The sequence below is a fragment of the Pezoporus occidentalis genome, unplaced genomic scaffold (genome assembly GCF_034315485.1).
Source record: "Pezoporus occidentalis ecotype Australia unplaced genomic scaffold, CSIRO_AGI_Poc_V1 ctg97, whole genome shotgun sequence".
NCBI classification, from domain to species: domain Eukaryota; kingdom Metazoa; phylum Chordata; class Aves; order Psittaciformes; family Psittacidae; genus Pezoporus; species Pezoporus occidentalis.
The window spans coordinates 1,736,764-1,763,897 of NW_026916336.1; the positions used below are offsets into that span (position 1 = coordinate 1,736,764).

The following is a 27,134-nucleotide window of genomic DNA, read 5'->3' on the forward strand; positions in this document are numbered from 1 at the left end:
CAGAAGAGCTGCAGGGATCCATCACAACAGCAGTAACAATAAAGGCAGCAGTTGCTATGAGTGAAGACTACATGTTCATACAGACTTTTCCATAGACATAAATCAAGTTCTAAAATTATCTACACCTATTCCAGACCAGGGGAAGGAGCTGTAGCCATTCTGCCCCATGGCTGACTTTTAAAGGCCAAGAGATAGAAAAGAGAGATTGTAGAGACATAAAAACGTTTCAAGCAAAGATCACATTCCACAGCAAGCTAGGACAAAATACACCTCACCCCATAGACTGAACCAACAGCCTACAGTCCATAGGGAAAGACAGGCCTCATTACACACTCATACCTGTGAGCACCATGTGTGGTTGATGGCTTTTTTTCCGCAGGAGTTACTGGGGGATTCATGCTGTTCTGTGATCAACTCTGATGTGTCTCTTACCCAGCACTGTGAGAGCACAGACTGGAAGCATCCTTGTGTTTTCTGCATTGCTTCTGGAATAGCTGCATAGGGGATGGTCACAGGGCAGGACAACCAGACACCAGTAGATCCATGTAAAAAGTCATTCAACAGCCAGGAATTTTCCCTCCAAAGAACCTTCTTTCTCCCTAAAATTACTTTTTTTTTGTGTGAAGGACATATTTTGTAATATTAGAAACAACTTATTTATTTGTTTATTTATTTCCCCCTACCTTCTAGGTTGTTACAAACTGGTATTTTTCTGAGTAAGATTTTACAATGTGTCAGAGCTGACTATATCATAGAATCACAGAATAGTTTGGGTTGGAAGGGGCCTTAAAGCTCATCCAGTTCCAACCCCCTGCCACGGGCAGGGACACCTTCCACTAGGCCAGGTTGCTCCAAGCCCCGTCCAACCTGGCCTTGAACACTGCCAGGGATGGGGCAGCCACACCTTCTCTGGGCACCTGTGCCAGCACCTCAGCACCCTCACAGGGAAGAGCTTCTTCCTAATAACCAGCCTAAATCTCCCCGCTGCACTAAACTGAGTGTTGCAAAGGTAATGGCCGAGGAGACCGTGGCTACGTAACTCGAAGGAAAGTGCACACTAAACCCCGGGCAGAGCCACCGGGTCCCTGCGGGCCAGGGCCGCGCCGCCGCTGGGTTGGGAGCAGCATCGGGCGCTGTGGGCGTCCCTGGCCTGGCTGAGGGCGGAGCCCGGCCAGGGTGATGTACCCGGGCGGCGTGCCCGGGCGGCGGGGACAGGGAGGAGAGTTCGTCATGGCGCAGTACACGAGGGGTGCTGCCTCCGTGGCCGTCATCCGGCTCCGCAACCCGCCTGTCAACGCGCTGAGGTAACGCCGGGCGCCTGCCATTTCCTGCGGCGGCCGGTCCCGCCGCTCCTCGCCTGGGCAGGGGCCATGGGTATGGAGCGGCCGCAGGCTCGGTCCTGTGGCTGGCCCTCCCGTGGTGAGAGGGGTGGGGGGTTCTCTGACTGACTTCATCTTGTCCTAACGGCCCGCCTCTCCTTGTCGGTGTGAGGCCCCTCCTGGCCGCAGGGCAGGCACCCCTGAAAGCCTCTGACGAGCGGCTTCAAACACCACTCGGGTACCTGCTTCAGAGAGAGCTTAGATCTCCCTTGGCAGAAACCATGCTGAACTTTTCCATGACTTCTGCACTTTGTAATGATTTCTAGTCGGCTTCGGTTGTTTTTTTTTCAAGGAGGGTGTCAGGCTCACCAGTCTGTACTTTCTGTCATCCTCCCTGGAAGCTGTTCGAAAGCTCAGTGTGTTTCTCGTCTTTAAACATCAAGATGATGTTTCCAGCAAAAAATCGCACTCAGCAGTGTTAGCAGTTCAGCTGCTTCACCCTGACATTCCTTCAGAGCTCGTAGGTGAAAACCAGCCTTTCCTCACCCGTTTGCTACTGTTGTAGTTGCCTGCCCCACATGCTCCATGTACCGGCTTGGCAAGTCCCTGCGCTATCCAAGTGAGCACAGAGGTTAGGACAAAGGGCTTCGTAGGTAACAGACATGGTTCAGCAAGAGGATCTGGCACCAGGATTAAACCGTGGTTAAAGGCTATCAGAAGCGAAGACAGTTCATTTGCTGTTTAAAAATGATTAAGGAATTGACCTCTAAATACTGATCTTGGTCAAGAAAGGGCTCAAGTGATTTCAAACATGAGTCAGTGACAAGACAAACACCAATCTATAGGAGCGTCTGAAATTGTAGTTTTTCATGTGCTTTGAAAAGAACAAACATGATTTTTTTTATTTTACATTATTTCTTGTAATGTGCATTTTAGTTTATTTAGTTCTGAGTAGCACATAGATCCTTTCTAAGCAGCTGTAGTTGAAGAGCTGTTCTGCAACAGTGACCATAGTGTCTATTCAATGTATATTCACAAGCCCCAAAAAAGTCCTCTGCATTGATGCTCAACTTGTAAGCAGAAAGTTTGTTAAAGAGAAGCCAAAACAGACAACAGCATGAATAGGAAATGCAACTTGCTCTTCTGTAGCAAGCTACATTGTTCTGCTGTAACTGGCAACGCTTACCCCCTGGTTGCAACACATTTACAAGGGAAATAAGATCATTTTTCACGTGCTGAGATAATTATGATGAGAAAACAAACTTGGAGTGATTTGATGAGATTGGCTGAACTGAATCCCAGAACTGCAGGGTGCAAGAAATCCCTTGGACCTCCTGTGCCCAAGACCAGCCTAAGAAAACTTCCAGGCTGTGCCCACAATAAACTTTCCATCCTTACCAGGAAAAACTGAAATGCAGAGATAAAGAATCATAAAATCACTTAGGTTGGAAAAAACCTTTAAGATCATCAAGTGCAACTGTTAACAGTAACATATATGTGCTTAAGGAACCTCAACTCTGCCTCTTTTGAGAAATCCTGGAGAGGACACGAAAGTTGCCTTCTGCCTTCAAACAGCAACAGCATGCAGCTGTGCAACAGCCTCTTCAGAACAGACCCCTGCCTCTCCTACCCGTTACTCTTCAACTCTCAGTGACCTCACAGCAGGGTTCAATTCTGACAAACCAAGGGTAACAGACGGTGTGGTCCTGGTCCTGTCCCCCAACCCCAGGAGAGAGAAGGAAGAGCTTGGCAGACTTCAGATTCATTAAAAAGGCAGTTTCCATTGAGTGCTGTACCTTCAATCCCCCCCCCCAGACATATCGTGATGCCCACACACTTTTATCTGCTGACAGTCCCACAGCACAAAGGCCCCAGAGAGACCCAAGTACTTACTGCACCCAGTAGGCTCATTCCCTTGTTATGAGCTCTGTAGCACCATAGCACAACCTAAGGTAGGACTGTGTCATGCTGTGCCATGTGTCCTCACAGCTTCTGCTCTGCTAGCATTGGTGCTCCTGGGGCTGGCAGCAAGCAAATGTGGCTGAACACCAGCAGGCTGGTTTAGATTGGTTTTCAGCCAGTCTAACTCTCGCCGTCAGCTCCTTGTGCAATTGCACAAGGAGCATGGCTGGCACAAGGGACTGAGTAGGAGTACGTGGGGAAGGCTGGGAGCCTGCACAGCGTGTATTTAAAACAGGTAAGCTGCTATGAAACTATAACATGATACACGCCTGTGGTCTTTGATCATGTCAGGGTAATACCTGTTTTAGAAGGTATCCATAATTATCTCATACTGGCCATCCGGTAGTTTTTAGCTGAGACCTGGGTATAGCTAGGAAAGGTAGAGTACTCTGATCCTTGTGTGTTCCTCCTGCTGCTGCATACTTTATGTACTGGACAGTAGGGGAGCAGGTTTGTGATTGCTGTTGGAAATGTCTGACTAGGTAGGTGATAGCCGGCAGTGAAAGCTACAGACAGGAGCCATTTCCTGCAATCCTGAAAATTTAATTTCACAGCAGGCACAGATGCTTTCTAAAATGCTGGTGAGGTTTTGCTGCTGTACTCAAACCTCACCTGTCTCTCCCCATTCTTTGTGGTGCTGTTTTCCCAGCCCCAGGCCATCACACTGGCCATTAGTACTTAATATCCACCGATGGGTAGGAATTAGCTTTCTCATGTCTGACACCATCCACTGCTGTGCAAATACCTCCAGGGCATACGCTCCTGAGGAGCATATGCTGACTTGTGAATCTACAGCAAATTTGGCTCCCAGATTGACTCCTCTCCAAGCTGATCTTTCCCTCCACCAGCAGAGGTGGCATGTGCCAAATGTGATTTGTTTGGAGGTGTTTTTTTAAACTAGTTTGGAGAAGTTTAGTATTCAGAGATCTGCATTTATGAGACCATGGCATAGAGAGGAGAGATTTAGATATATCAAGAACTGGGAAATTTTGGGGAACAGATATGCAAGACTTGTAGGAGAAAGGACCAGCCACACCTTATTAACAGAGGCAGGCTGCTGCACTGAAAATGAAGAAGGGTGTGGAAGAGGATTTCAACACTTGAGCTGGCAAGTGTAGAAAAGCTCCAGAGCTGAAAAGATGGGACATGGGATAGGAAGTGTATGTGAGATTATATAAAGTGTAACAGTGTAACAGTCATGACTGGAAAAGGCTTTCCCTGGCTGCCAGAATTGTCCTTCTGACCCCAGATCAGCATAATGATCAGAACATACAAAGGAGATAAGAGAAGCTGCAACTTCAGATAGGTTGCAGTGATGTGTGATAACCTGTGTTGGACTGGATCAGCATCTCATCAGGATGAGATGCAGAAAGAAAATTCTTAGATGGAGTACATGTCTGCTTCCTAGAACAACTATTCTAAAACCCCACAGAAAGGATGTCATTCTGGGTTTGGCCTTAATTTACGTGCATGACTCCATTCAAGCCAACTACTACACAGCTGGATCTGAAGCTGAGGGAAGAGAGAGCAGACCAGGTAAATCCAGCACAGGAGTACTCAATTTCAAGAAGAGAATTATGTGAATACCTATCAGTTAGTTCAAACAGAAACACTGCAAGAAGCTGTCCAACAGACAAGAAGCCTGCAACAAGGGTGGAGGGTGGATTGATGTTTGGGTTTGGATTTTGGAGGGGGTGTGAAAGTTTATTAGAAGCCCAGGCAAACTGTTCAGCCAGTAAATGATCCAGTAGAAGTCCTCCATGGCTTGATGAGAAAGCTGAGACAAATAAGGAAAAAGTTTTTTTTTTAAGAAGTGGAAAGCTTACTCAAATGAGGAGGACAAAAAAGCCTGTAAAACTTGACAGGAGAAATGCAAACTGGAAAATAAGACTAGAAAAATATGAAAACTGGATCAAAACATGCTAAAAAACAGTAGCAAAAATTCTTCAAATAAAAAAATATAACCCAGGACAAGCTTACAGGATGCTGAGATCAAAACTGGCAATTACAGCTCAGGGAAGGGAGCCTTAGCTTTGATAGTTATGTGATCAGCTCAATGTGCTGGGGTAGCCTGAAAAGACCACAGAATATTGGCCACCATTGGAAGCAAAGCAGAGGACATCCCTTTTCTGAAATATTAACCATCTTAACTGTTCTGTGTAGTTCTGGATTTTGCACTTGCAGACAGATATAGGGACAAACCAAAAAGGGACAGCCAAGGGGGATGGTTCACTGCATGAAGCAAGTGGACTGAAAAAGCTGAGAGTCTTCAGTTTGGAGAGGAAAAAGGTGTGGGAGAATAAGGTCAAGGTTTACAAAATCACGAAGAAAGTAAATAAATCAAAGGCAACCAAATCCTGCAGCAGTTGTACTAGGGGACTAGGGGTATTTGATTAAACTAGTAGGAGATTGTTTTAAAACAGATAATACAGAGCTTGCTGCCACAGCAGCCTGTGGAGACAGATGGATCAGCAGAATCAGAAAGGGATTAGGCAAATTCATGGACAGCAGGTGTATGAGGGGTGCTGAAAAGAACGTGCATAGGCGTATGCAGCAACATTCCCAATGCAGTGATTGTGGATGTTAGGGGAAGTGCAAGAGGAAAGGACCACACCTGCATGTTTTCCATAGATAGCATTTTCTACTGTTGGATTCGTCTCACTTCTTTAAAGGTGACTAAGTAAATTTTTTTAATTCCTTTAAAATTACTCTTTTTTTCCTTTTTTTTTTATTTTTTAATGAAAGTAATTCATTTCAAACATTCACAAGTCCTATCTAAAATCTGAAATTACTCAGGTAAATAATAAAACCTTGTTACAAATTTTGCACATCATCACTGCAATGAGATTTATGCAAAATAAAAGCATGGTGTGGTCACTTACAAGAATATTTTCTTACCCTGGTGTGCAGATGTTCTTTAACAGCACCTGAGGTTTGTTTCTGATAACTAGCACTGAATCATCTTGGCAGAATCACTTTTCTTGCAGCCAGAATGGTATACATGGGGGAGCTGGTTTTATAAAGTGTAATGACATTTCATAATGGTTTTCCCTTTAAGCTTCCAGCCTCTAGGTGAATTTGGTATTTCTGGGGCCTGGCCCTCCACTGGTGCAAAAATAGACCTCTAAGAGCAGCAAGCACTGGGTGCAGCCTGTGGGTCCTTGTCAAATAGCAGCAGCCACTGCACTTGATATTCCAAAGGGAGATAAAATCCAAAATTTTAATACGTATTTTTTTCTCCCACAGAATATGAAACCATATATTAGAATTGGAAAGGCTTTCATATTCTGTTACACAGAACTATATGCACTGGAAGGACCTTTACCAGGTCACCTAACAGTTTTTCTTTGTCATGGCCAAATTATTCTCATTTTAAGTTTCAGCTTTCAGAACCGTTACTAATGCTAGACCTCAGAGTTGTCTTTGATGTCTGGATGAAGCAGTTGATACATAGAATCATAGAATAGTTAGGGTTGGAAAGGACCTTAAGATCACCTAGTTCCAACCCCCCTGCCATGGACAGGGACACCTCGCACTAAACCATCTCACCCAAGGCCCTGTACAACCTGGCCTAGAACCCTGCCAGGGATGGAGCATTCACAGCTTCCCTGGGCAACCCATTCCAGTGCTTGACCACCTTTACAGTAAAGAACTTCCTCTTTATATCCAATATAATCTTCCCCTGTTTAATAATAAGTCTCTAGCTGTCAGGTCTCAGGGCTCCCACTGATCCTTCTGTGTAGCATGGCCTTTACCAGGCAGCAGCTGATGTTGGACACCTCCCTACAGCCAACAGCCTTGATTAATAGACTTTGCTAACAGCTTCTCTTTATTTTTGATTTTGAAGGAGGAATATGCTGATGTTGTCTGGCAGGATCCAACACAGCTGGCTTACAGGACATTTCGCAGGCTCCCTAGATTTTCCTTTTCAGTCTGTGGATTTCCACTTACATGCTGCAAGCTTTTGCACATACGTATGTGCAAATATGTGATAACCCACCCTGGACACTCCTAGAAGCATTACACTTAGGTACAGTGATGGGTTTTTTTATCTACTTCATGACAAGCTTCCTTTTTAGATTAAATGCCTTCAGACATATTAAAATCATGCATAAACTAAGTATGTGTCAGGCCTTCCTATCAGTTCATTTTAATTAACACTCCTCCTTCCACTGGGCACCAACAGAACTCTGCTCCCTTTGCGTCAGCTACCAAGCTTGTGCTTATGGTAGCAACCAAGCTTATGCAACCAAGCTGGGCTTATGGTTTGCAGAAGATGTAAGAGCAGAAGCTGTATTTATAAAGGACTGGCAAGCATCAGTGATATTCCACAGCTTCCAGCTCCTTGTGGCTCGGATTTTCTGAATCAGATCTACATATATAGTATTTATTCACATGTGCACACAGGAAAGTCACACAAACTATATATACACTTACATACAAGTGTGTGTTTATGATACACACACAATTTGCATTAATATTTCTACTAATAAAGTGTTAGGTCTTAATGCTTCTATTTTTACCTACCATCGTCTTTATTGTCACTGTCTTCTAAAACAGGCTATACTCTCCATGTCCATCCATCCCACACATGTACACATAAATTAGTTTCTAAGCTTCAAAAGTGAGGTGAGCATGAAGTCAGGTCAGATTTTTTGAATACCTGATCTGTAAAAATACTATTTATACTTTTACTATTCCATTTTGAAGCTTGTTGTTAATTCTTTGCTGGCCATATTCCCTTCTTGTGTCTGTGGAAATATATTCAGTGAGACAAAAGAAGACATTTTATGTAGTGTTTTAGGCCCAAATTCACTTTGTCAAGATCCCACACAACTCTAAGTCTGGACCTATAAACAGATCCACAAGGTAGAAAGCATTATAATCATCAGCATAGCACCAACTCTGTGTCAGGTGTTTGGAAGATGATAACTTTTTATCCCTGGAGCTTCTTTCCCTTTTTAAAAAAGTCTTAGATTGTCAGTTGTTTAGCATTAATTAACTTTAAATTATGCTAAACTGTTTTCCTGAAAATCTAAATGTTTAATTCATAAAGGTATTTTCAAAATAACATTTCCCTGTGCTGCTTACTTTTGAAACAGCAACGTCATAGTCAGAAGATGACCCTCCAGGAGGTAAATGACAGGTCAGCAGTAATAAACTTGTTGGATTTTGGCACTTGGCTGTAAAGTAAGTGGGGAACTAATGAAAGGATTCACACAGAGAAGCTGTGGCAGAAGGCAGGCTAGGGGAGAGATATGCTCGGACATACAGCTCATTTTCACTGGAACGGTGTTTATGACAGACCTCTTGGAAGGGTAAGGTACTCAACTGTTACTCACCAAATCTCTAATTCTTTCAGTTTGACAGTTCTCCAGGCATTAGAGGATGGCCTGAAGAAAGCAGATGCAGATCCTTCAGTGAAAGCTGTTACGATTTGTGGCGAAAATGGGAAATTCAGTGCAGGTACAACATGTTCCATCAAATACAGCCTGAGAAAAAGAGGAGACACCCACTGTGTCTGAAGATTCTTTGCTTCATAACACTGCTGATAGAAGTCCTGATTAGGCTGGAAATGGCCACAGGACAGTGAGCTTTTTCTATTCTGCTCTGCCACAATTGACATGGGGCACATAACAAGCTGGCTCAAGGAGCTGGGGTTTCTTGAAGGTGGTCCCAAAAGGGGCTGATTCCTGTTAATCACTCTCCTGCAAACAGCCTCCTTTGCAAGGACTTGATCATCTGTGAGCAATTCTGATTGCACAGGGGGACAGACTGTTCCACTCACTGCCTTGCCCACTAATTTTTCTTCATGTCTCTATTCTAATTTAGGAGCTGACATTCAAGGATTTTCTTCTCCAAGGAGCCATGGTACTTTCTTGGGCCCCATCGTGTCTCTCATAGAAAGGAGTGAGAAGCCTGTGGTGGCTGCCATCGAAGGCATTGCCTTGGGAGGAGGCCTGGAGATAACACTTGGCTGTCACTATCGGATTGCACATGTGAAGGTAACACACACTGTGAAACAGAGAGGCTGGTGAAGGCGTCAGGAGCCATGTACGTATGGCTATGGACAGGGTGGGGCAGCATACCTTTCCTGGGATCATCTGCCTGGAGAAGTGGAGCTTTATAGCTACAGGATACAGGTCTGCATGGTCAGACGTTCTTCACCTACAGTATCCCCTTTGACATGCTTTACTATATAACTAACTTCAAGTCATTTCTAAATATAAAATTGATCTGTAACTAATACAGTAAGACAGCAGCATAGAAACTCCAGTAACTGAGTCTTAAGTTGCCCTAGGTCTCAGGAGTTATTGTCTATATTCTGATTTAGATGGCTGTATCTTACTGGCTCATACAGTGTGACTTTCTCTTACTTATTTCTTTTAACCCAGCCATGTGAATTTTGCATTTCTTTCTGCTAGTGGCCTAGTTTCAATAGGTAATTGAAACAGAGAGCACACAGCATTTACAGTTTGATTGCCTAAGCTCTTGGCCCTCAAGGAGCACTCTGACCAAAAGACAGTTTTACAAGTCTTTTGAGGAATGAACCATTTTGGGGGAGTTTGTTTTCTTGGAACCCTTCATTCAAGATTTGGGAATGCTGAGCTACCTTTTAGCAGTGCATGGTATCCCTGTAGAGACTCTTCACTGATAGGGCCATCCCCTCGCTCTTGCAATGTAAATCACTGTTTCTCCATGACAGTGTAGGTTGCTGTAACAGCATAAAGAGGTAGTCTGCATCACCTTATATGCCATCCAAGGTGTGTACCACAAGTAGTGGTCTTAAAATGACTCCACATCTCTTAGGAGCTCAATGGGAAATATGCAAGCTATTTTTTTTTTTTAAATGAAACAACAAAATCTAGATAGATTTTTAAGAGAAGACTCCACCTTACTGCTGCCCCAGCTTCTCTGCCATTACTAACCTTTAAGTGCACAAAGAACCATTTGAAGGAAGATTAGGGAAGGGTTCAATACCAATTTTCCTTTACTAAACTTCCAAGAATTAGAGCAGGGAGGTATAGTTAAATCAGAGTGCTCACCAGCATTTGGTAACAACTTGAAAGTATTAGTTTACATGTGTCAATCTGGGGGATGCTGTTGGCCTCACAGCTGTCCTCCAGTGCTGCACTAGCGCACATACATCCCCTGAAAATTGGTGTCTTTCCTGTGCATTTGTACACAGGTTGTTGAAATGGTCGTGTGGGCTTTTGTCTTAATGTCTTGTGTGGCAAAAAGCAAGGATGAAGTTTCTACGTAGAAGTTTTGAGGCTTCTTAAAGGAGCGATGTGTGAATCAGATTTGCTTGTCTTTCCTCTATTCTGCTCAGTTTGTAGTGATCACTCTTTCTAATCAGATTTGTTGTTGAATTTGACATTTTAGGCACAGTTGGGTTTACCAGAGGTCACCCTTGGGTTACTTCCAGGTGCTGAAGGCACTCAGCGACTTCCCAGACTGATTGGGGTACCAGCTGCTCTGGATATAATCACTACAGGTAAATTACTATGCCTCAGCCTTGCTCTGTATATAGGAATATAGTCATATCACCAGCTTGGTCTAAGAAACATGAATTTCTTCTATCTGTGTAGCTGCTTAGGTTGAAATTCAGCCAGCTTCCACTAATGATGGGCTAAGGGATGGATGCACACGCTTCTGAGGCATGTAGTTAGTAATGCATTTTATGTACCTGATAATAAACATGTCTAATATTTAAAGCCAGCTACACATTTATTGCCCATCATGCCCCACTGTAGTCACCTTATTTCTCTTTTTATCACAGGAAGACATATTCCTGCAACTGAAGCACTGAAACTGGGCTTGGTTGATGAAGTTGTGGAAGAAAACACAGTTGAGGCAGCAATTCGCTTGGCAAACAAAGTGATTGGTGAGGAAACAATTGTAGCAATGCCAAGAAATAATTGGTGACGTTTCAGGGATGGAGAGACTCAGAACAAAGCCCATCAGTTTGTTCCAATCTATATGCTCCATTCACTAAGTTTTGGCATCCATGTAAGATAGAATTAATTGCAGAATTTGTTTTCTTTTGTCTGAAGTGGAAAAATTAGATGCTGGAGAGCCGCAGGAATTCAAGTGAGGATACAGAAAATAGATATATATCAAGTCCTCCTGCTTCTTGATTATATAGCCAAACTCACATGTCCCTCTGGGCTGCTGCACTCCACTGATTTGGGGGAGTATGAGCTCTTTCCATATATAGTTTGGATCACATCTGGTACTGCATGTATTCTGGTTGCACCATCAATAATGGCTGATCAGAAATAACTTTCTCCCTCTAGTGAAGGGGCTAGCACATCCTCAGCCCAACTTCATGAGCTATGAGTCCGGAAGGGACTCTCCCTAATGCTTAAACTGCTGTGTAAGAAAATGGCCTGTGGAGATGGGAGGGTTGTGGAGAGAGATATCCCCCCACCCTTAGAAATTACAAAATCAAATTCACTGGAGTTGACACAAGAAGAGGAACATTCCTTGTGCAACATGAGGAGAATCACTTTGAGAGGAAACAGGATATTTTTCCACTACTACCCTTCCTTGTACCTTTGGAAACAAACCACTGACTTCCATCAGGATTTCATTTGGAGCTCTGCCACAATGACATGCTTGCATGGTATTTTGGGGCTTCATTTTTAGTGCAGATTTGATGACGTAAGCAGTCCTCTTTTCTCTTATATATATTGAGACTATTTAAATATAATTCTTTATAAAGAGATGAGTGATGTGCTTCACTATGGCTTCTAGGAAAAACAAAGATACTTTGGTTCACTGATTTTGAATGAGAGCTGTTTCTCCATCTGTTGGGAGAGCAGTGAAATATTGCTACTCTTCTAGGCAAATGAACCCAACAAACAGTGTTACCTTTGATGTACCCTCTGGGCTTCTCAATGATGCCCTACATAAAATCTGTACCAGTACTGATGGCAGCGGCAGTATATCATAAAATGAGTAATGGATACATTGCTAGAGCTGCAAACCAGCAAGAACTCTGGATTTCAACAAATGCCATGTGAAATTGGGTGAAATTTAGATATTTGTATGCTTATTTCTTCTGTGACAGACATTGTGCAGTGGTTGACAACTACAAAAGTCAACTTGGCCTTAAAGGACAGCCTCAGGGTTGAATCACCACTATTCCTCAGTGTAACTTTCTTTCTGGAACTTATGCCCGCTACCACTACTGGCAAATTCCTCTTCTGTAGCTTCATCTTCACTGTGAATTGTCACTACCAAGAAAAGATCCTGAGAATTGTATAAGCATTCAAGGAACTTAGCTGGATGTTCAGCAGGTGACCTGTCCCAATCTTACTCAATATTAGTGGTAAATTTTCTATCTGTTTATTGCTAGTTTGAGTTACTCTAGTTAAAATGAGTAATGTCACTTGAAGGTGCTTCACATCACACTGTATACGAGCTCCAACAGGACTTTAAAAATGCTTTCAGACTCCTTCCAAAACCTTTACTGGAATTGGCAGTATGTGCTTTAATAGTGAAAATGCTGAAAAGTCAGCTAGTCTTTACTTCTTTCCTGCCTGGAAAGTTTCTCATTAGACCTTGCAGAAGGCCATGAAAAGTTTTGATTCACAGTTTAGCCTCAGGTTACCTGATGATTTGAAAGAATGTTATACCCAAAGTCTGTATGTTCCTTTTGATTCATTCCTAGCTTTGGCCTTTGCCAAAAGTTAATAGAATTATCCTGCCATACAAATGCAAACTTTTCTTTCTCCACATCAAGCAGAAGAGACTACAGGCTTGCATAGCTGGTCTGGGTTTTGTTCACATTATGCTCTGGTTTGATTGAACGTTTTTCAGATAATCTTAGTGTAACCACACAGTTGCATTAAAAAAAAGCCATCACCGAAGCCCACTGTCTTTGTAGGGCATGCAGCATTTTGTTTCCAAGTATCTCTTACTTTCTTTTTTTCAACATGAGGCTAACAACTGCTGGCAGAGCAGTTTGGCTAAATAACTGGCTTTGTTACCAATGAAATTTCTGTTCCTGGGGAGGCTGTACTGCAAGAGAAGTCTCAAAGAGTCAGTTCAGAAATTCTTTTCTCTTAAATCTTTCTCAGCACTGGAGCTGCAGTATCTCATAGCAAGAGAGCCAGCTCAATTGACTGGCCTTACTAAAGCAAGGGTCCTTGATTATTGGTTTGATATGCAGTTGACAGAGCTACCTTTACAGTAGGTATGCTGGGAAAACATCTTCATCCTTGCATTTTTAGAGGTTGTTCCTAATGAGGAACACCTTCAAAAGGAATTTGTAAACAAACCTGAATAAGAGGTTGTAGGGATACACAAATACAATTATGAATTCTAATTGAAATTCTTCATTGAAAAACAGTGATTATAAATTGCAGATAGGAAGCAAGCAAGTGTTCCTGGCCTTCTTCAGGCCGACTGGCCTCTTTTTCACTTCTGAAGGGATTTTTTAGAAGGAATAGACAGGAGCTAAATCCTTGGAGACAAGGAGAATGTTCTTTCATTTGATGTGCTTGGTAATTGCTGCTCTAATTCAAAGCTGCATTACAGAATTTATCCACCTGATGGCATCACAAAATTGAAGAATTGCTGTAATTGCTTGTGGTAGGCAGTAGCTTGCAGCTTACACTGGCCACCTCTTTCTGTAGTCTTCCTCAGCTGGAGGAGAAACTGGCTGATGATCTGCCACACAGCACCCTTCTTTGAGGCTCTCCCTTCATATATAATCATGCCTTGCTTTCTGACCACATCTGCTGATTGACCTTTAGCATCTTTCTCAGAGTGCAAAGGTATCAATGGCTTGCACCAAAGAGCCAAGGAAAATCAGTTCAATTTAGACTAGCTCAGGCCCCATGAGTATTAAACTGTGCATGGAAAGATGACTGAGTTCCTTACTGTAAGCCACCTAGGAGTAACTGTGGAAGAAGCGTGTGTTTCTTCTGAGCCTCATAGAACCCAAAGGAGTAACAGATAGTGCTGTTAGGTAACTGCATGCTTTAAATGGAGCCTGATGGAGAAAGGCTTTCAGTTACCATTGCAAGGGAATATGCATAATACAAGACATTTTAATCTCTCTCCAGGGCTCATGATTCTGGCTGCCACCCTCTTTAGCCTGAAGGTCTAGCAAAGTGCCCCTTTGACACAACCAGAGCTTGTGAAATGTCTGACAAACTGGACTGTTCTCTTCAGGCCTGAGACCACTCTAAGCCTGAGGAGCAGGGTTCCAGTCTCAGCTTTGTTTCTGAAATTAACAAGCAGTTCACTGTGCCAAGACCACCATTAGGCTAACCCAGTCTCTTGCATGGGAAGTCCTAGAATACCCCAGAGGTTTACAACTCTGGGATAATGGGGGGGAGCGGTTTATTGCTTAAATAGCACAGTATTTGATAGCTTACATGTTGCTTTCACTGATAGAAATGTTACAGACTTGATGTGCCCTTTGTGACATCTGCACTACAAGCCCTAGTAAAACAAAGCGTCTGTGCTAGCTCCTGTGCATGGATGATGCTTTTCCCTGCAGCACAGATGTTTGATACTGTTCACATTCCTGCTGCTTTGATTTCAGCAATCAAGCTGCACATGTCCCACACTGATCTCTTCTTCCCAGATTTGGATACAGATAATTTTTTTCCTGTTCATAAATGTCCTTGACTCTTGATTGATGTCTTGATTGCAGAAGCATAGACACTGCATGGAGATGCTGCAGAAATACTTGGCAAAACCTTATTTGGCTTGCAACTAATAAGGGTTGTATTACAGGACCCTGAGGAGTGTTACTTTTCTTTTTTACCCTGAGGAATTGCCTCATGTCTCCCATCACTATTTGTGCTTACAAGCAGTATTTACTATCTGAAGACAAAGCTTAAAGGCTTCCAGTAGTATTCCTTTTTTACTGGTCCTTTCCATATGAGAGATGTCCTATGAAGACCCTTGATCTATCCAGTCTTAAGTGGCTTTCCAGTCATGAGATCTGCTTTCTGGGATAAACTCAAGATTTCCTCATGATGAAATGAAACCCACTATTTACGTCCTAAAGAAAGGACTGTGGATAAAGAGCATTTCTAGGCTAAAAACACAAATTCAAGCGAGAAACAAAGAATTCCAAAATGAAGGAACATTATCCTGACTAAATCCTGCAACACTGGCAGATACAAATTATATTCACTGTCAATTTGAAAGCATTTTTATGAACTGTGATTAAAAGGGAAGCTACTTACACAGTGAGGATTCATATTTATGTTCTCTAAAAGGCATAATTAAAAAGCCTGAGTTCTGAAGACCATTATTTCAGGAAATCAGTGTCTCGGCTCATTTAGGAAACTCATATTTCTGTTTCTCTCAAACATAACTCAGTTTTGGAGGAAGACCTAGGGTCAGGACATGTTCTTTGAGTAACTATGATTGCAGTGCTGCCATTATTCCAGTTTTTCAGCATCCTCTGTATGATTTCCTGCTCCCAGATCTTTTGCTGATATACTGGAACTCTGGAACTTTCCTAATTCAGACAATAGGAAGAAAAAGGAGCTGGATGCAATATGCCACCTTTGAAGGAAGTGTTCTTCTGTTGCAGAGCTCCTCTAAGAAGCTAGGGCAATGAGGCTGTATAGCAGAGAGCTTCTCAGCATAAGGTTCTCACTAGGGGGGTCCATCCAGCACCCTTCTTTGATGGCAGTCCTGGGTGCTTCTGAGAGCAGAACTGCAGCAGTCAGTGCAATAACGTTGCTACACAGTTCACAGTTCAGATGTGGCTGTGATGACAAAATTGTCTCTATAAAAATGTTGGGATATTAAGGGGATACGTCCTGAATTTCTGCTCTTGTTTCTCCATGGTCTTTACTGAGGCAAGCTGCCATTAAGAGCATAGGAACAGCCTGAGTATAGACAGATCAGAGATCTTGTAGCAAGCATCAAGGTTTGCACTTCTGAAGAAGATGGAGAAGACTTTGGCCTCTGAAATGTAACTAAATTCTCTCAATTAAAATCCTTTCTAGGTATCACCATAGCAACCTCTGTCTGTAATGAGACTCACATATTTATGTGGCCGCTTGATTCACCCCTTGCTGACACAGAGGCATGAACTCTCCCTTGTTATTCATTTGTTCCCCAACTCACACTAGGTGAGCTCTTGGTTAGTCCCAAAGTGAATAGAAAGACTCCTGAAGTCAGTGTCTATTTCCCAGTCTCTTATAAATGCCTGGGTCAGGACACTGGCTGGAATCCATCTGGCTAGCAAAGTCCATTCGGCACCGAGTACTAAACAATACTGCAGGAAAACTTTAGTTCTGAAGCTAATGGAGCAATATGAATGTGGCAGCTGGGACTGTGCAGTAAGAGAGCTGGAGAAGTAGAGGCACTCTGTATAGCTGAGAAAAAGGAGAGAATTACTTCTTTGAAATTGAAATCTTGCTTTTTTGAAGTCTGAGAAAGGACTTGAAAAATTGCAATTGTCACAGCAAACAGAAGGCTAAAGAGGAATGACAAACACTTTAGTTCTAGACCCAGATCACTGTGCCATGCAAGCCCCATTGGAGTGGGCTGATGAGGAATAGGCAAACTGCATTCTCAGTCTATGTAGAAACACCTGAACATCCATAGTCTTCCAGATCTGGATGCTTTGGTCCATAACTCAATTTCTCTACCCCCAGGCCAGCCACTGGGACCCCACAGGCTCAGCCTGAAGCCAGTTCCAAAACTGCCCAACATGGAAGCGTTTCTCCGTGAAGCTCTTCTGAAGGTGAAGAAACGGGCCCACGGGTGTCTGGCTCCAGAGCTGTGCTTCCAGGCAGTCAGAGCTGCCACAGAACAGCCTTTTGCAGATGGAGTCCGGAAGGAGCGAGAGCTGTTTAACATCCTGCTGACCTCAGGCCAGGCACAAGCACTGCAGTATGCTTTCTTTGCCGAAAGATCAACGCAGAAGTGGACGACACCCAGTGGAGCTTCTTGGAAAAGTGCTTCCCCTCAGCCCATCCGCAAAGCAGCTGTGATAGGTAAGGGAATGGGAAAGCTGAGTAGCTGCTAATTTAAGAGTTGAAGGGAAGTGGGATGAATATAATTGGGCTTTACTCATGGCAGAAGGCTGAAGTGGGATTCCCTAGTGATCATTTGCCAAAGTCACTGGTACCCATCACAGGCAAAGATGCTCCATAGGTGCAAGGCTGGAATTCGTTACTGCATTGATAAGCTCAGAAATTCAGATAGCAAGTCACATCCTACTAGACTGTTATCTGATGCCTGTTCTTTCAGCTTCATCTGGACCATAAGCAGTCTGTTCCCTTTAAAATACTGCTGTGCTAGTCCCGGCTTTGTTCCACATTATAAGCAGGTTTGCTCAAAATTCTTCTCCTCGTAGTCTAGGTCTGTACTGCAAGTGCGTATGCAGAGTCTCTCTCAGGGATGTATTAACACAAAAACATTTTGACAGCTGTATTTTAAGAAGATTTCATCTCACTGGGATCCACTCCTGCCATTTTGTAGCCCAGCAAGATAATGCCTTCATTAATTTTTTATAAGAGCAATTTAAATAAAACCTTTGATGCACTGCTGAGATTAAAAAAAATACTATCTTTCAGCTCTGCCTGTTGATAGTAGCACTCAAAAAATCGTTAGACAAGTAATGGAGCATTTGGAAAACATCCATTCTGGTTTAGAGAAAGCTCACCAGATAACACAGCTCTTTCCTGGGTGCTTCCCAGGTCTCTCTTGCCCTTCAACATGAACTCTAATATGAGCTTTGACAGTTCATTTCAAACCACAAAATTTTTTTTTTTTTTCTTTTTAAAAGTTCCCATCTCTTCATTAGCTGCCATATTGTATTTTTAATCAAAATGGTGTTTAAACATTGGTCCACCATTCTTGTGAGAAGGATCCATGACTCTTACAGCATTTAGGTAAAGAAAGAGTCATGAATTATTGCCATGTTTATCATATGGCTTGAAGAGCATAGCACTTCAGACACATGAAATCCCAGACATGTCAGTCCTGCAACATGTGCTTTGGCAGGAAGGGCTTGTGGTGGAGTTTTGTAGGAATGCTGAGGTGACCAGAACGGGGATTCTCTGCTACATCCTGATAAACCATGGCAGAAAATACATTTGCAGAGTCAGAGTGACCATTTAGCCAAAAGGGCTGTTTAGATCCTATCTGCTTATGTTGGTGGTGTAACTGAGCTAGAGGGAATTCTGTGGAGAAATGCAGGCAGGTTTCTGAATTCTGGTCTGAAATTGTGCCAAACTCTACCCCCAATTTCAGTGGTTTTGTAGCTGGTTACAAACAATGCTCAATTTAACACATACATTTTGCAGAATAAGTAAACTAAGTGCTTTGATACTTTTGCTGCAGAGTATGATCTGTCACACTGTGAGCATTTTCAGGACTCTGAACTTGCCCTAATTTTTCAGCACTACATAAAACACACACAGCCAAAGTGGGAACAGTATTCCAGGAATAATTATGCTAAGACCAGGTACCAATATGTTTCTTCCTTTTTTCTACTTAGTATGCTAAAGGTAACAGCCAACTTTCATATTAGCGATGTACAATACATCCTGTTAATTAACTACTGACAGGAAGCAGCTGCACACCAGGGATGGGGAGCCAGTGGCAATAACACCTCCAAGGGGGACAGAACCATAGAACCTTTGAAGCTGAATGTCTTGTTGTGCAACCTCTCATCTCAAATAGGACCATCTAGAGCCAGTTGCCCAGGACCATGTCTAAACAGCTTTTGAATATCTCCAAGGATGCAACCTCTATGGGCAGACTGTGCCAGTGCTCAGTCACCCCGCATTAAAAAAAAAGATGTTCAGATAGAAGCTCACATGTTTCAGTTCATACCCATTGCCTGTCACTAAGAACCACTGAAAAGAGTCTGGCTCTTTACACCTTCCCTTCAGGTATTTGTATACATTGATGAGATTCCTCAAGCCTTCCTTAGGCTGGTGTCACAGCTCTTCAGCCTTTCCTCATGAGACACTCTTCAATCCCTTAATTATCTTAGTGACCCTTTACTGAACTAACTCCAAAAGCTCCAAATTACTCTTGTACTGGGAGCCCAGAACTGGGCACAGTACTCCAAGTACAGTCTCACCAGTGCTAAGAGGGGTACAAGGATCATATCCCTCAACCCGCCACTAAGGCTTCTCCTAAACCAGCCTAGTATACCATTGGTCTTTTTTGCCACAAGAACATATTGCTGCTTATAGTCAACTTGGTGTCCCCCAGGATCCCCAGATCCTTTTGTGCAGAGCTGCTTTTCAGAGAGTCAGCCCACACCATACATTGGTGCATAGGAAAACTACTTCCTTCCAAAGTCAAGGGCTTTGCACTTCCCCTTGCTGAACTTCTTGAAGTTCCTATCAACCCATTTCTCCCTCTGGATGACAGCACAACCCACTGCTGTATCAATTATTTACAATAGCTGAGCAGAATCAAGCAGGGCAGATCCAGAGACCATGGCCAGTATCTAGTAGAAGTATAGATGATCAAACAAAGCTCACGTGATGGTACAGGTCCGAGGCAAAGTTGAGAAGCCAGTGTGCAAGCTGAGATCTGGCTCAACAGTATCTGTAGCCTCCACACCCACAGTGAGGCACCAGAACTCTTCCAGCATATCTTAAGAAAGGAGCAAAGGTCTGGGTCTGAGCTTAAATAGATCTCTGATGCCCGTGGGCCATGCTTCACCTGGGTGAAGGCTCCAGGTGTAGCTGGTCAGGGTCATTAAAGTTTGTCAGTGCACTGAGGGCCTTGACACTTACCAAGAATCCTAATGCCCTTTCTGAATCACTGCTTATAGTTATAGCTGGCTTTGTTTATGCTATACTATTTATGCTATGTTCATGTTATACTTTATTTGATAGGTGACTTCTCCTATTTTCGAGGTTATTGATCACCTCCTTTTAACTCTGAATCCCACACCATATTGTCACTGCTTTGTGTCACTCCTTTCTTCCACCTGTGCTTTTTCCCCTCCCCTTAGAAAGTTTTCCTCCTGTTTTCCTTTTGAGATCATTGAAATTGCAAGTCTGTTAGTGACAGGTGTAGAATATGCCAGCACAATTGGATTTTGTCTTTCAGGATGCTGTAACAAAAAGCCATTCTCCAGCCAGTACCATTCTGTACAGTATCTCATGACTTTACATTCTGGATCTTAAATACATTCTTGAAGCATCAAAAATCAAAATCTTAGGGATGGTTTTTGAGAGACTAACACCTTTTGAAACAGTGTGGCTCATCTGTGCAGGTACTGAGCCTACCTATGTGATCCAGGGCCTCTCTATTTTTACTGCAGAGAAGGGGAGTCAGAGAAAAATGTCGCATAAATTTTGTCTAGTCAGAAATCACACAGACCCCATTTTCCAATAGACAGTGCTGTGCTGTTTCACTAAGACCATGTTGCATTATGTTGCTGCTTCCATCTTTTTTCACTGCACGATGGGAAGCAACTGCAAAAATCACACTGACTTCCTCCTCCTTTGGTACATTTTCATATGCCTAGGGGACCTAGAGTGTGGAAGCAGTGCCATGAATTCCAGGGGAGCCTTGCGTTGTGGTTCTTCTGCCTTTCTAATATCAGCAAGAACTTGCTGGAGGGAGCTGGCCCATGGCTTGCCAACCATGTCTTAATGTAGATTCAGCATCAAGGATGATCTATTATTTCTGTGGGCATACTTGATACACAGCATTGATGATGAACTGGCAACCATCCCTGTGCAGTGCGTGCTTCCCAGTAGCTGCCTTTGTCTGCAGTTTGCTTGCTGAAAGATTTCTAAGTGGGTAACACCCAGTTATATGGTTTCCCTCCTGCTCTTAGCCTAGCTGTCTTTGAATGTCTTCAGCCACCTGCAGTATCACCTACTTCACTTGCTGCTTCTTGTTCTAAACTCTTGGCTCTCATCTCTTTCCACCTTCTCTGGTTCCTTCTCTTGCAGAAGCAGAGCTCTTCTCTGTCCCTTCTCCTGTCCCATAGCTCCCTGCTTGCCATGAGTATCCCATTATTTCTGCTTGAAATTAATACCCTGAAACAGAGAAAGAAGCACTTTGCAGCAGCAGCCTGCAGCAGTCCACCACTGCCAACTGCTCATTGTTGTTTTTATCAGGAAAACTGGAACAGTCTTTGCATATTTTTACCAATCTATGAAGTACTATTTCCACAGCCTGGCATTGTAAAGTCCAAATATTCATTATAGTTCAGAATATGTTTTTCTCTAGTGTGTGTGACTGTACGTGAGTTGCTTTGTACATATTTGCAGATCTTTTGGTTTGAAATTTGTCTTTCCAGTCCTTCAATTAATTTTGCATGATTTTTTGTACTCTGAGTACCTCATGTGACAGATCAATAATTAACAGTTATTATTCACTCAGCTTGTCTAGCAAGTGGATTTGTCATCTCCAGATTTGGCCTGAAATTGCATGAGTTCAACTGTGGTTTTATTTATGTGTCAAAGCTACATTTCACAACAAAAGACCAAATGCAGGATGGCTAGACACTGTTTTTTCCTGAAGTGGTTTTCAGTCTTCCTTTGAAAGATGTGCCTTGCGCATGGAAGAGGGCACAGCTCTGAAAACTGTTCCCTGCATGAAAGATAATAATATAGGGGTGTTTTTTTATGGTTTGGGAGAAGAGAAAGCGCTACTGAGTAAGAAAATGGAACATATAGTAGCAGTTCTGCAGTAGTTCCTGTGTGATCTGAGCTGAGCATGTGACATTTCCCTTTCTCTTTCTTCTGTAGCCTTCTACACATCTAAGTCCCAGAGATTCCCCACCATTTTTTTCTGCTCTAATATATGCTTCCCCAAGATAACTTGACTTTAAAAAATTCAAAAGGGGAGTCCTCTGAAATGCTTCTTTCCCTGCTGCATATCCAAATCACTCCTTAGCTTTATAGCCCAGTTTTAGAAAATATTTCCATGGGAGTCATGCTGTGCAGACTCTAATGTAACAAAACCCTTGGAGCTTTCATTACTCTCTCTGCCAGCTTCATTAAATGTCATTTCATACATGCCACTGAAGAGTTATGTTGTAAGTAAGTTGAGAGACAGCATTTCTAGGTCAGAAACAAGCTTGGCAAGCTCGTATCTTATCTATAAGCCTGTTCCTGTGGCCTAGAAAATGAAGTACTACAAGCATATATTCCTGTCTATCATTGGATGGCTAAAACCTAGGTGGGAGTACTCATACTACATACGGATGGAACCAAATGGTTAGCACCACTGCAGAACTTAGGCTGGAGAACCTCTGCTTATGGAAGAGGTTTGGATTTAGGAAGAAGCAAAGTGTTCATATTGTGAGAGAACTGCTGAGATTTCAGTCATGGAATTGACACAAAGAGGAACAGGAGTTGATAAGGCCGAGGATGTGTGCATTATCTGTTTACAAGAGCTTGGAAAGCCTAGGGGGAAAGCCTAGGGAGAAACCCGAGGTCTCCACCCTGGAAAGTAAGAGACTTCAAAAGGGAGCCATGTCAAACTACAAACACTTTAGCTTGCTATCTAAAGAGAGCCTTAAAGAGGGGACTGGGCTTGGTGTGTGTACACGAGGTGGTGACTTACCCTCCTGCACTCTCTGAGAAGAAAGCAGCTCATGTAGCTCACCAACGACGGGGAAAAAAGCTCTCTCATGAACTGTACCTACCATGTCTAAGGCTTTGAGTACTGAGCACAGTGAGAGGAGCTAAGTGTTTGGGTTTTTCAGGTCAGCAAAGCATGGACACTGAAATACGAAGGACTGATTTATGTTACTCTAGTTTTATTTTCAAATCAGTTTTTAGTAGTAATTGATTATGAAGTAACAAATCTAATTTCCTAGCAAGAAACTTCAGCATTTGCTTGGCAGTGTAATTGCTTATAAGCAGGCTGCCAGGTATTGATGTCTTATTGTGGCTAAGCAGGGAATGTTTTAATGCCTTGTGTGTACACATGCTGAGGGTGGACAGAACTAAACCAAGGGTGTGTGGCTTGCAGGAAAACCCACCTTGTTTGAACTTGGTTGTTGGAACTTGCTTAGATGATGACATAATTTCAGCTCATCTTTACAAAGCTGCTTAGACAATTTTTTTAATCCCTTTGTTTCTGTTTATTTGTTTAGCTGACTTCATTTGTAAACCTGGGATTAAAAATATAATCATTTTTACGGAATTATAACAAACCTCTGCTTTGTTTGTTGCTTTATTTAGGATAGTCATAATCCTCCCATTCAGATGCTTTGCACTTTTAAAACTAGTGAAATTGTGCTGGCTTTCTCTCACTAGTTTGTATTAACTTAGTCCAAAAAGCCTCCATCACTGGAGAGCAGGATAAATAGTGTGGGTCATGTATCACAGGAAAGTGTAAGCATGCAGCTTCATTTAATGTAACAGAGGGCAGAGCTGGTGGAAGGGCCCAGAAGGGGTGAAGGGATCAAGCCACTAAACTCCACACTGGTTTTCCTGGGGTATGAGCTCGTAGCAGTACATTTATGGATCTTGGAGAAAAAAAGTACACCTTGAATGGATGTTCAGTTACAGGAATTCTGGGCAAGCACCTGAACTGTGTGATTGGACAAGGCAGACTGTGTCTTTGAGAATCTTCAAAGTTGGGAATGGCCTGTGTTGGAGGACTTGTCCTCCTAGTGCCCGTGGGCCCAGTGGGGGGCCCAGTGGGCAGAGATGCCTGATAATACAGTGCAAACAGTAAGCAAAAGGCTACTGATGTTCCAGAGGGATTAAAAAGGAGATAGGAGATAGAAGATTTTGAAATCTGGATGAAGAACACTGTGTTGCTTCCATCCCATTTGACCTGGCAAGGAGAAACATAAACGACACTAGAGACAAAGTTTAGTGCAGATCACTGTAGCAGGGCCTTTACAGAAATAGCAGATGAATTTTCTTTGCTTCAAAGATCACACAGTGAAGTGCAGAGGGAGAAGAGGAGAGAAGCAAAGAGGAAGCTTGGAAGGAGGAGGGAGAAACCAATTGTCTAAGCTTTGCTGATATCAAATGCTCTGTATGGGGTGTATTTGCTTACACTAATTTTCTGTGAGTGCCTATAAGGGACCATCTCACACGAACTCAGAGGCACTGGTAACCTCAGGGTTGTGAAACTGCCTGCTAGAAGTTCGTAAAAGGGTTGAAGCTGAAACTCAGGTCTCCTGTCTTTGATCCCTAGGTTCTTACTCTTAACTAATGCTGGTTTCTCTAGGTGTAAAACCTTGAGAGGAGAAGACACGTATCACATGTTCTGCACACACTGGAATGTGTGCATAGTCTTCCACATAGGCTTCCACATCTTATCCTGGAGATAGACAGGAAATACCACTGTCAAGTGATTAATTGTAACATTTTCTATTCATAGTCTCTGATTCTGTCTCACTTTTATCCTTAGGGCTGGGAACAATGGGCCGAGGCATTGTGACCTGTCTTGTTAAAGCAAACATCCCTGTGGTAGCCCTGGAGCAGGACCTGAAGTATCTGAACATGGGAAGAAAAGCTGTGATGCTCCTTTTGGACCATGAGGCTATGAAAATGGAGCAGAGTGCCAAAACCCTGGATTTCCATAACCCTGCACGTCTCCAGTTCACTGTGAATTTTGATGCGCTGCGTGATGTAGATCTAGTCATTGAGGCTGTGTTTGAGAATATGGCACTAAAGAAGGAAATATTCCACGAGCTGTCCAGAATCTGCAAGCCAGGGGCCTTTCTGTGTACAAACACATCAGCCCTGAACATTGATGAGATAGCTTCTGCCACGAGCCGCCCGCAGCAGGTCATTGGCATGCACTTCTTCTCCCCTGCTCATGTGATGAGGCTATTAGAAATAGTATATGGCCATCACACATCCCCCACCACCATTGCTACTGCTATGCAGCTAGCCAAAGCACTGAAAAAAGTTGGTGTGGTGGTAGGGAATTGTTTTGGATTTGTTGGGAATCGAATGATGTTTCCATATGTACAACAGGCAGTTTTTCTTTTAGAGGAAGGAGGCAGCCCAGAAGCAGTAGATCAGGTTCTTGAAGATTTTGGCTTTAAGATAGGACCTTTCCGAATGTCTGATCTTGCTGGGCTGGATGTGGGCTGGAGGTCTCGAAAGGACCAGGGCCTCACTGGGGCCTCACTGCCTCCAGGAACTCCTGCCCGCCAGCGGCACGGCCATCGCTACAGCCCACTGCCTGATCTGCTGTGTGAGAATGGCAGGTTTGGCCAGAAAACTGGAAAAGGCTGGTATCAGTATGAAAAGGCTGGGGGCAGGGTAGCCAAGCCAGATCCATGGCTTCACAACTTTCTGTCCCAGTACAGAGATACCCATCACATCAAGACCCACTTTATAGACCAGGAAGAAATCCTGGAGCGCTGTTTGTTTGCCCTCATCAATGAAGGGTTTAACGTTCTGGCTGAGGGAATAGCATCACACCCAGAACACCTGGATATAATTTATATCAATGGCTATGGGTGGCCAAAACACAGGGGTGGTCCCATGTTCTATGCTTCCACCGTTGGGCTCCCTTGCGTTCTGGCTAAGCTGCAGAAATACTCCAAGGCCCACCCTGATGTTCCTGAACTACAGCCCAGTGCCTTTCTAAAAAAGCTGGTAGCTATGGGGAACCCTCCCCTCAAAGAGTGGATGTCCTACCTCAGCCGCCAGAGCAACAAGCTGTGATTTCACTGATGCTTGCTATACACATTCAATGGAGGCCGATCTCATGAAACAGATGCTGTAATTGCACTGTCTTTTCCAATCAAAACCAAAGTGCTATATGCTCATAAACAATGTCACTGGCCTTCATGGGCATTTGCAGAGAATAGTTTGGCCAATGATTGCTTTCAGTTCCCCTCTTGCTGCAGGTAGCCACTGCCATCACCCACCCTTCCTTCTCAGCACCAGCCTCACCCACCTTTGCACATCGCTGTGTAAATGCCCCTCTTATTTTGTTCTGCCTTCAGGCCTTCACAGATGTACATCTCTTCTAGTCTGTGGAAGTGAGGGAGCAGCATCCACAGCCTACAAAACAAATAACTGTGGGAGGCAAGAGAGAGGTGATCACAGTTCACCCAAGACCAGCTGATCTACTGGATCCTGTCTTAAATCTACTTCCCAGTTTGTTCAGGTCTTTCCTGTGCAGCCCACCGCCACTGGATTCCCTGGCTCTCTCCCAGAGAGCCAGCTGGAGGCTGTTGCCTTCCTGCTGCTGGGAGAGAGATGGCACAAGGGGTGCAGCATGAAGAGATGAAGTCAAATGAATTGGAGAGAACATGTTTGGGCAGAGAGAAAGGGGCAGGGCTGGTACTGTCCCTCTTCCTTGCTGCAGAGGAGATCCTAATAAATGACACAGAAACCACAAACACATTGACCTGACTAACCTGTCCTGTGGTGTTGGCTCACAACTGGCCTTCTGCATCCAGAATCCATCCTCCATCTTCATTATCCCCACCTGACTTTGTCCAAGCAGAAACATCTTCTGGCATCTCTTTAGATGTGGCTATGTGTTGGATCACTCTCCCCATCTTGCCTGCCTACAGTTACCAGGTCTTGGGGATCAGCATGCTCTAGTTGACCAGACTGAGACATGGCATGGTACTTACCGGGTTTCTACAAGAGCAGAGGACATGCTGAGAAGTGCATGGCTCAAGAGCTGTGCAGGCAGAAACATTGCTGCAGACAGGCAGGGAGGTGGCAGGTCTCAATCAGAGAGTAGAGCAGGGTGAAAGTGTGCCAGACTCACTCCAGGCTTGATACTCTGGGACAAAATCTCCCATTTCTATGTCTAGTGAATGTATCTTCCACAGATGGGTTGTGTGGGGAATAGGTTGGTGTGGATTCTCTTCTCGGGGACGTTGGATGTTTAACTTTTGCTTTTTATTTTAATAAAACTGCTTTAAATATCTAA

The 27,134-nt window shown here is 43.5% G+C and overlaps 1 protein-coding gene and 1 long non-coding RNA gene across 3 annotated transcripts; both read left to right on the forward strand.

Moving 5' to 3' along the window:
* Positions 1-1,190: 1,190 nt before the first annotated feature.
* EHHADH (enoyl-CoA hydratase and 3-hydroxyacyl CoA dehydrogenase) lies at positions 1,191-27,134 on the forward strand. The gene is made up of 7 exons (XM_062606560.1): positions 1,191-1,304; positions 8,644-8,747; positions 9,114-9,286; positions 10,668-10,779; positions 11,065-11,169; positions 16,925-17,266; positions 24,636-27,134. The coding sequence occupies exons 1-7, from the start codon at positions 1,231-1,233 to the stop codon at positions 25,904-25,906; spliced, it is 2,181 nt and encodes a 726-aa protein (XP_062462544.1). The 5' UTR covers positions 1,191-1,230; the 3' UTR covers positions 25,907-27,134.
* On the forward strand, positions 11,178-12,638 carry LOC134157534 (uncharacterized). 2 transcript variants are annotated; one of them, XR_009962362.1, is made up of 2 exons: positions 11,178-11,955; positions 12,105-12,638. It is a non-coding gene; the product is annotated as an uncharacterized LOC134157534 (long non-coding RNA). The 2 variants fall into 2 exon arrangements; XR_009962361.1 differs by having other exon boundaries at positions 12,110-12,638.

Excerpts from the sequence above, each read along its gene's own strand:
- EHHADH (XM_062606560.1), top strand. The coding sequence starts at position 1,231 with ATGGCGCAGTACACGAGGGGTGCTGCCTCCGTGGCCGTCATCCGGCTC. Across the intron at positions 1,305-8,643 it reads CCGCCTGTCAACGCGCTGAG|TTTGACAGTTCTCCAGGCAT; the intron begins GTAACGCCGGGC and ends TAATTCTTTCAG. Across the intron at positions 9,287-10,667 it reads ATCGGATTGCACATGTGAAG|GCACAGTTGGGTTTACCAGA; the intron begins GTAACACACACT and ends TTGACATTTTAG.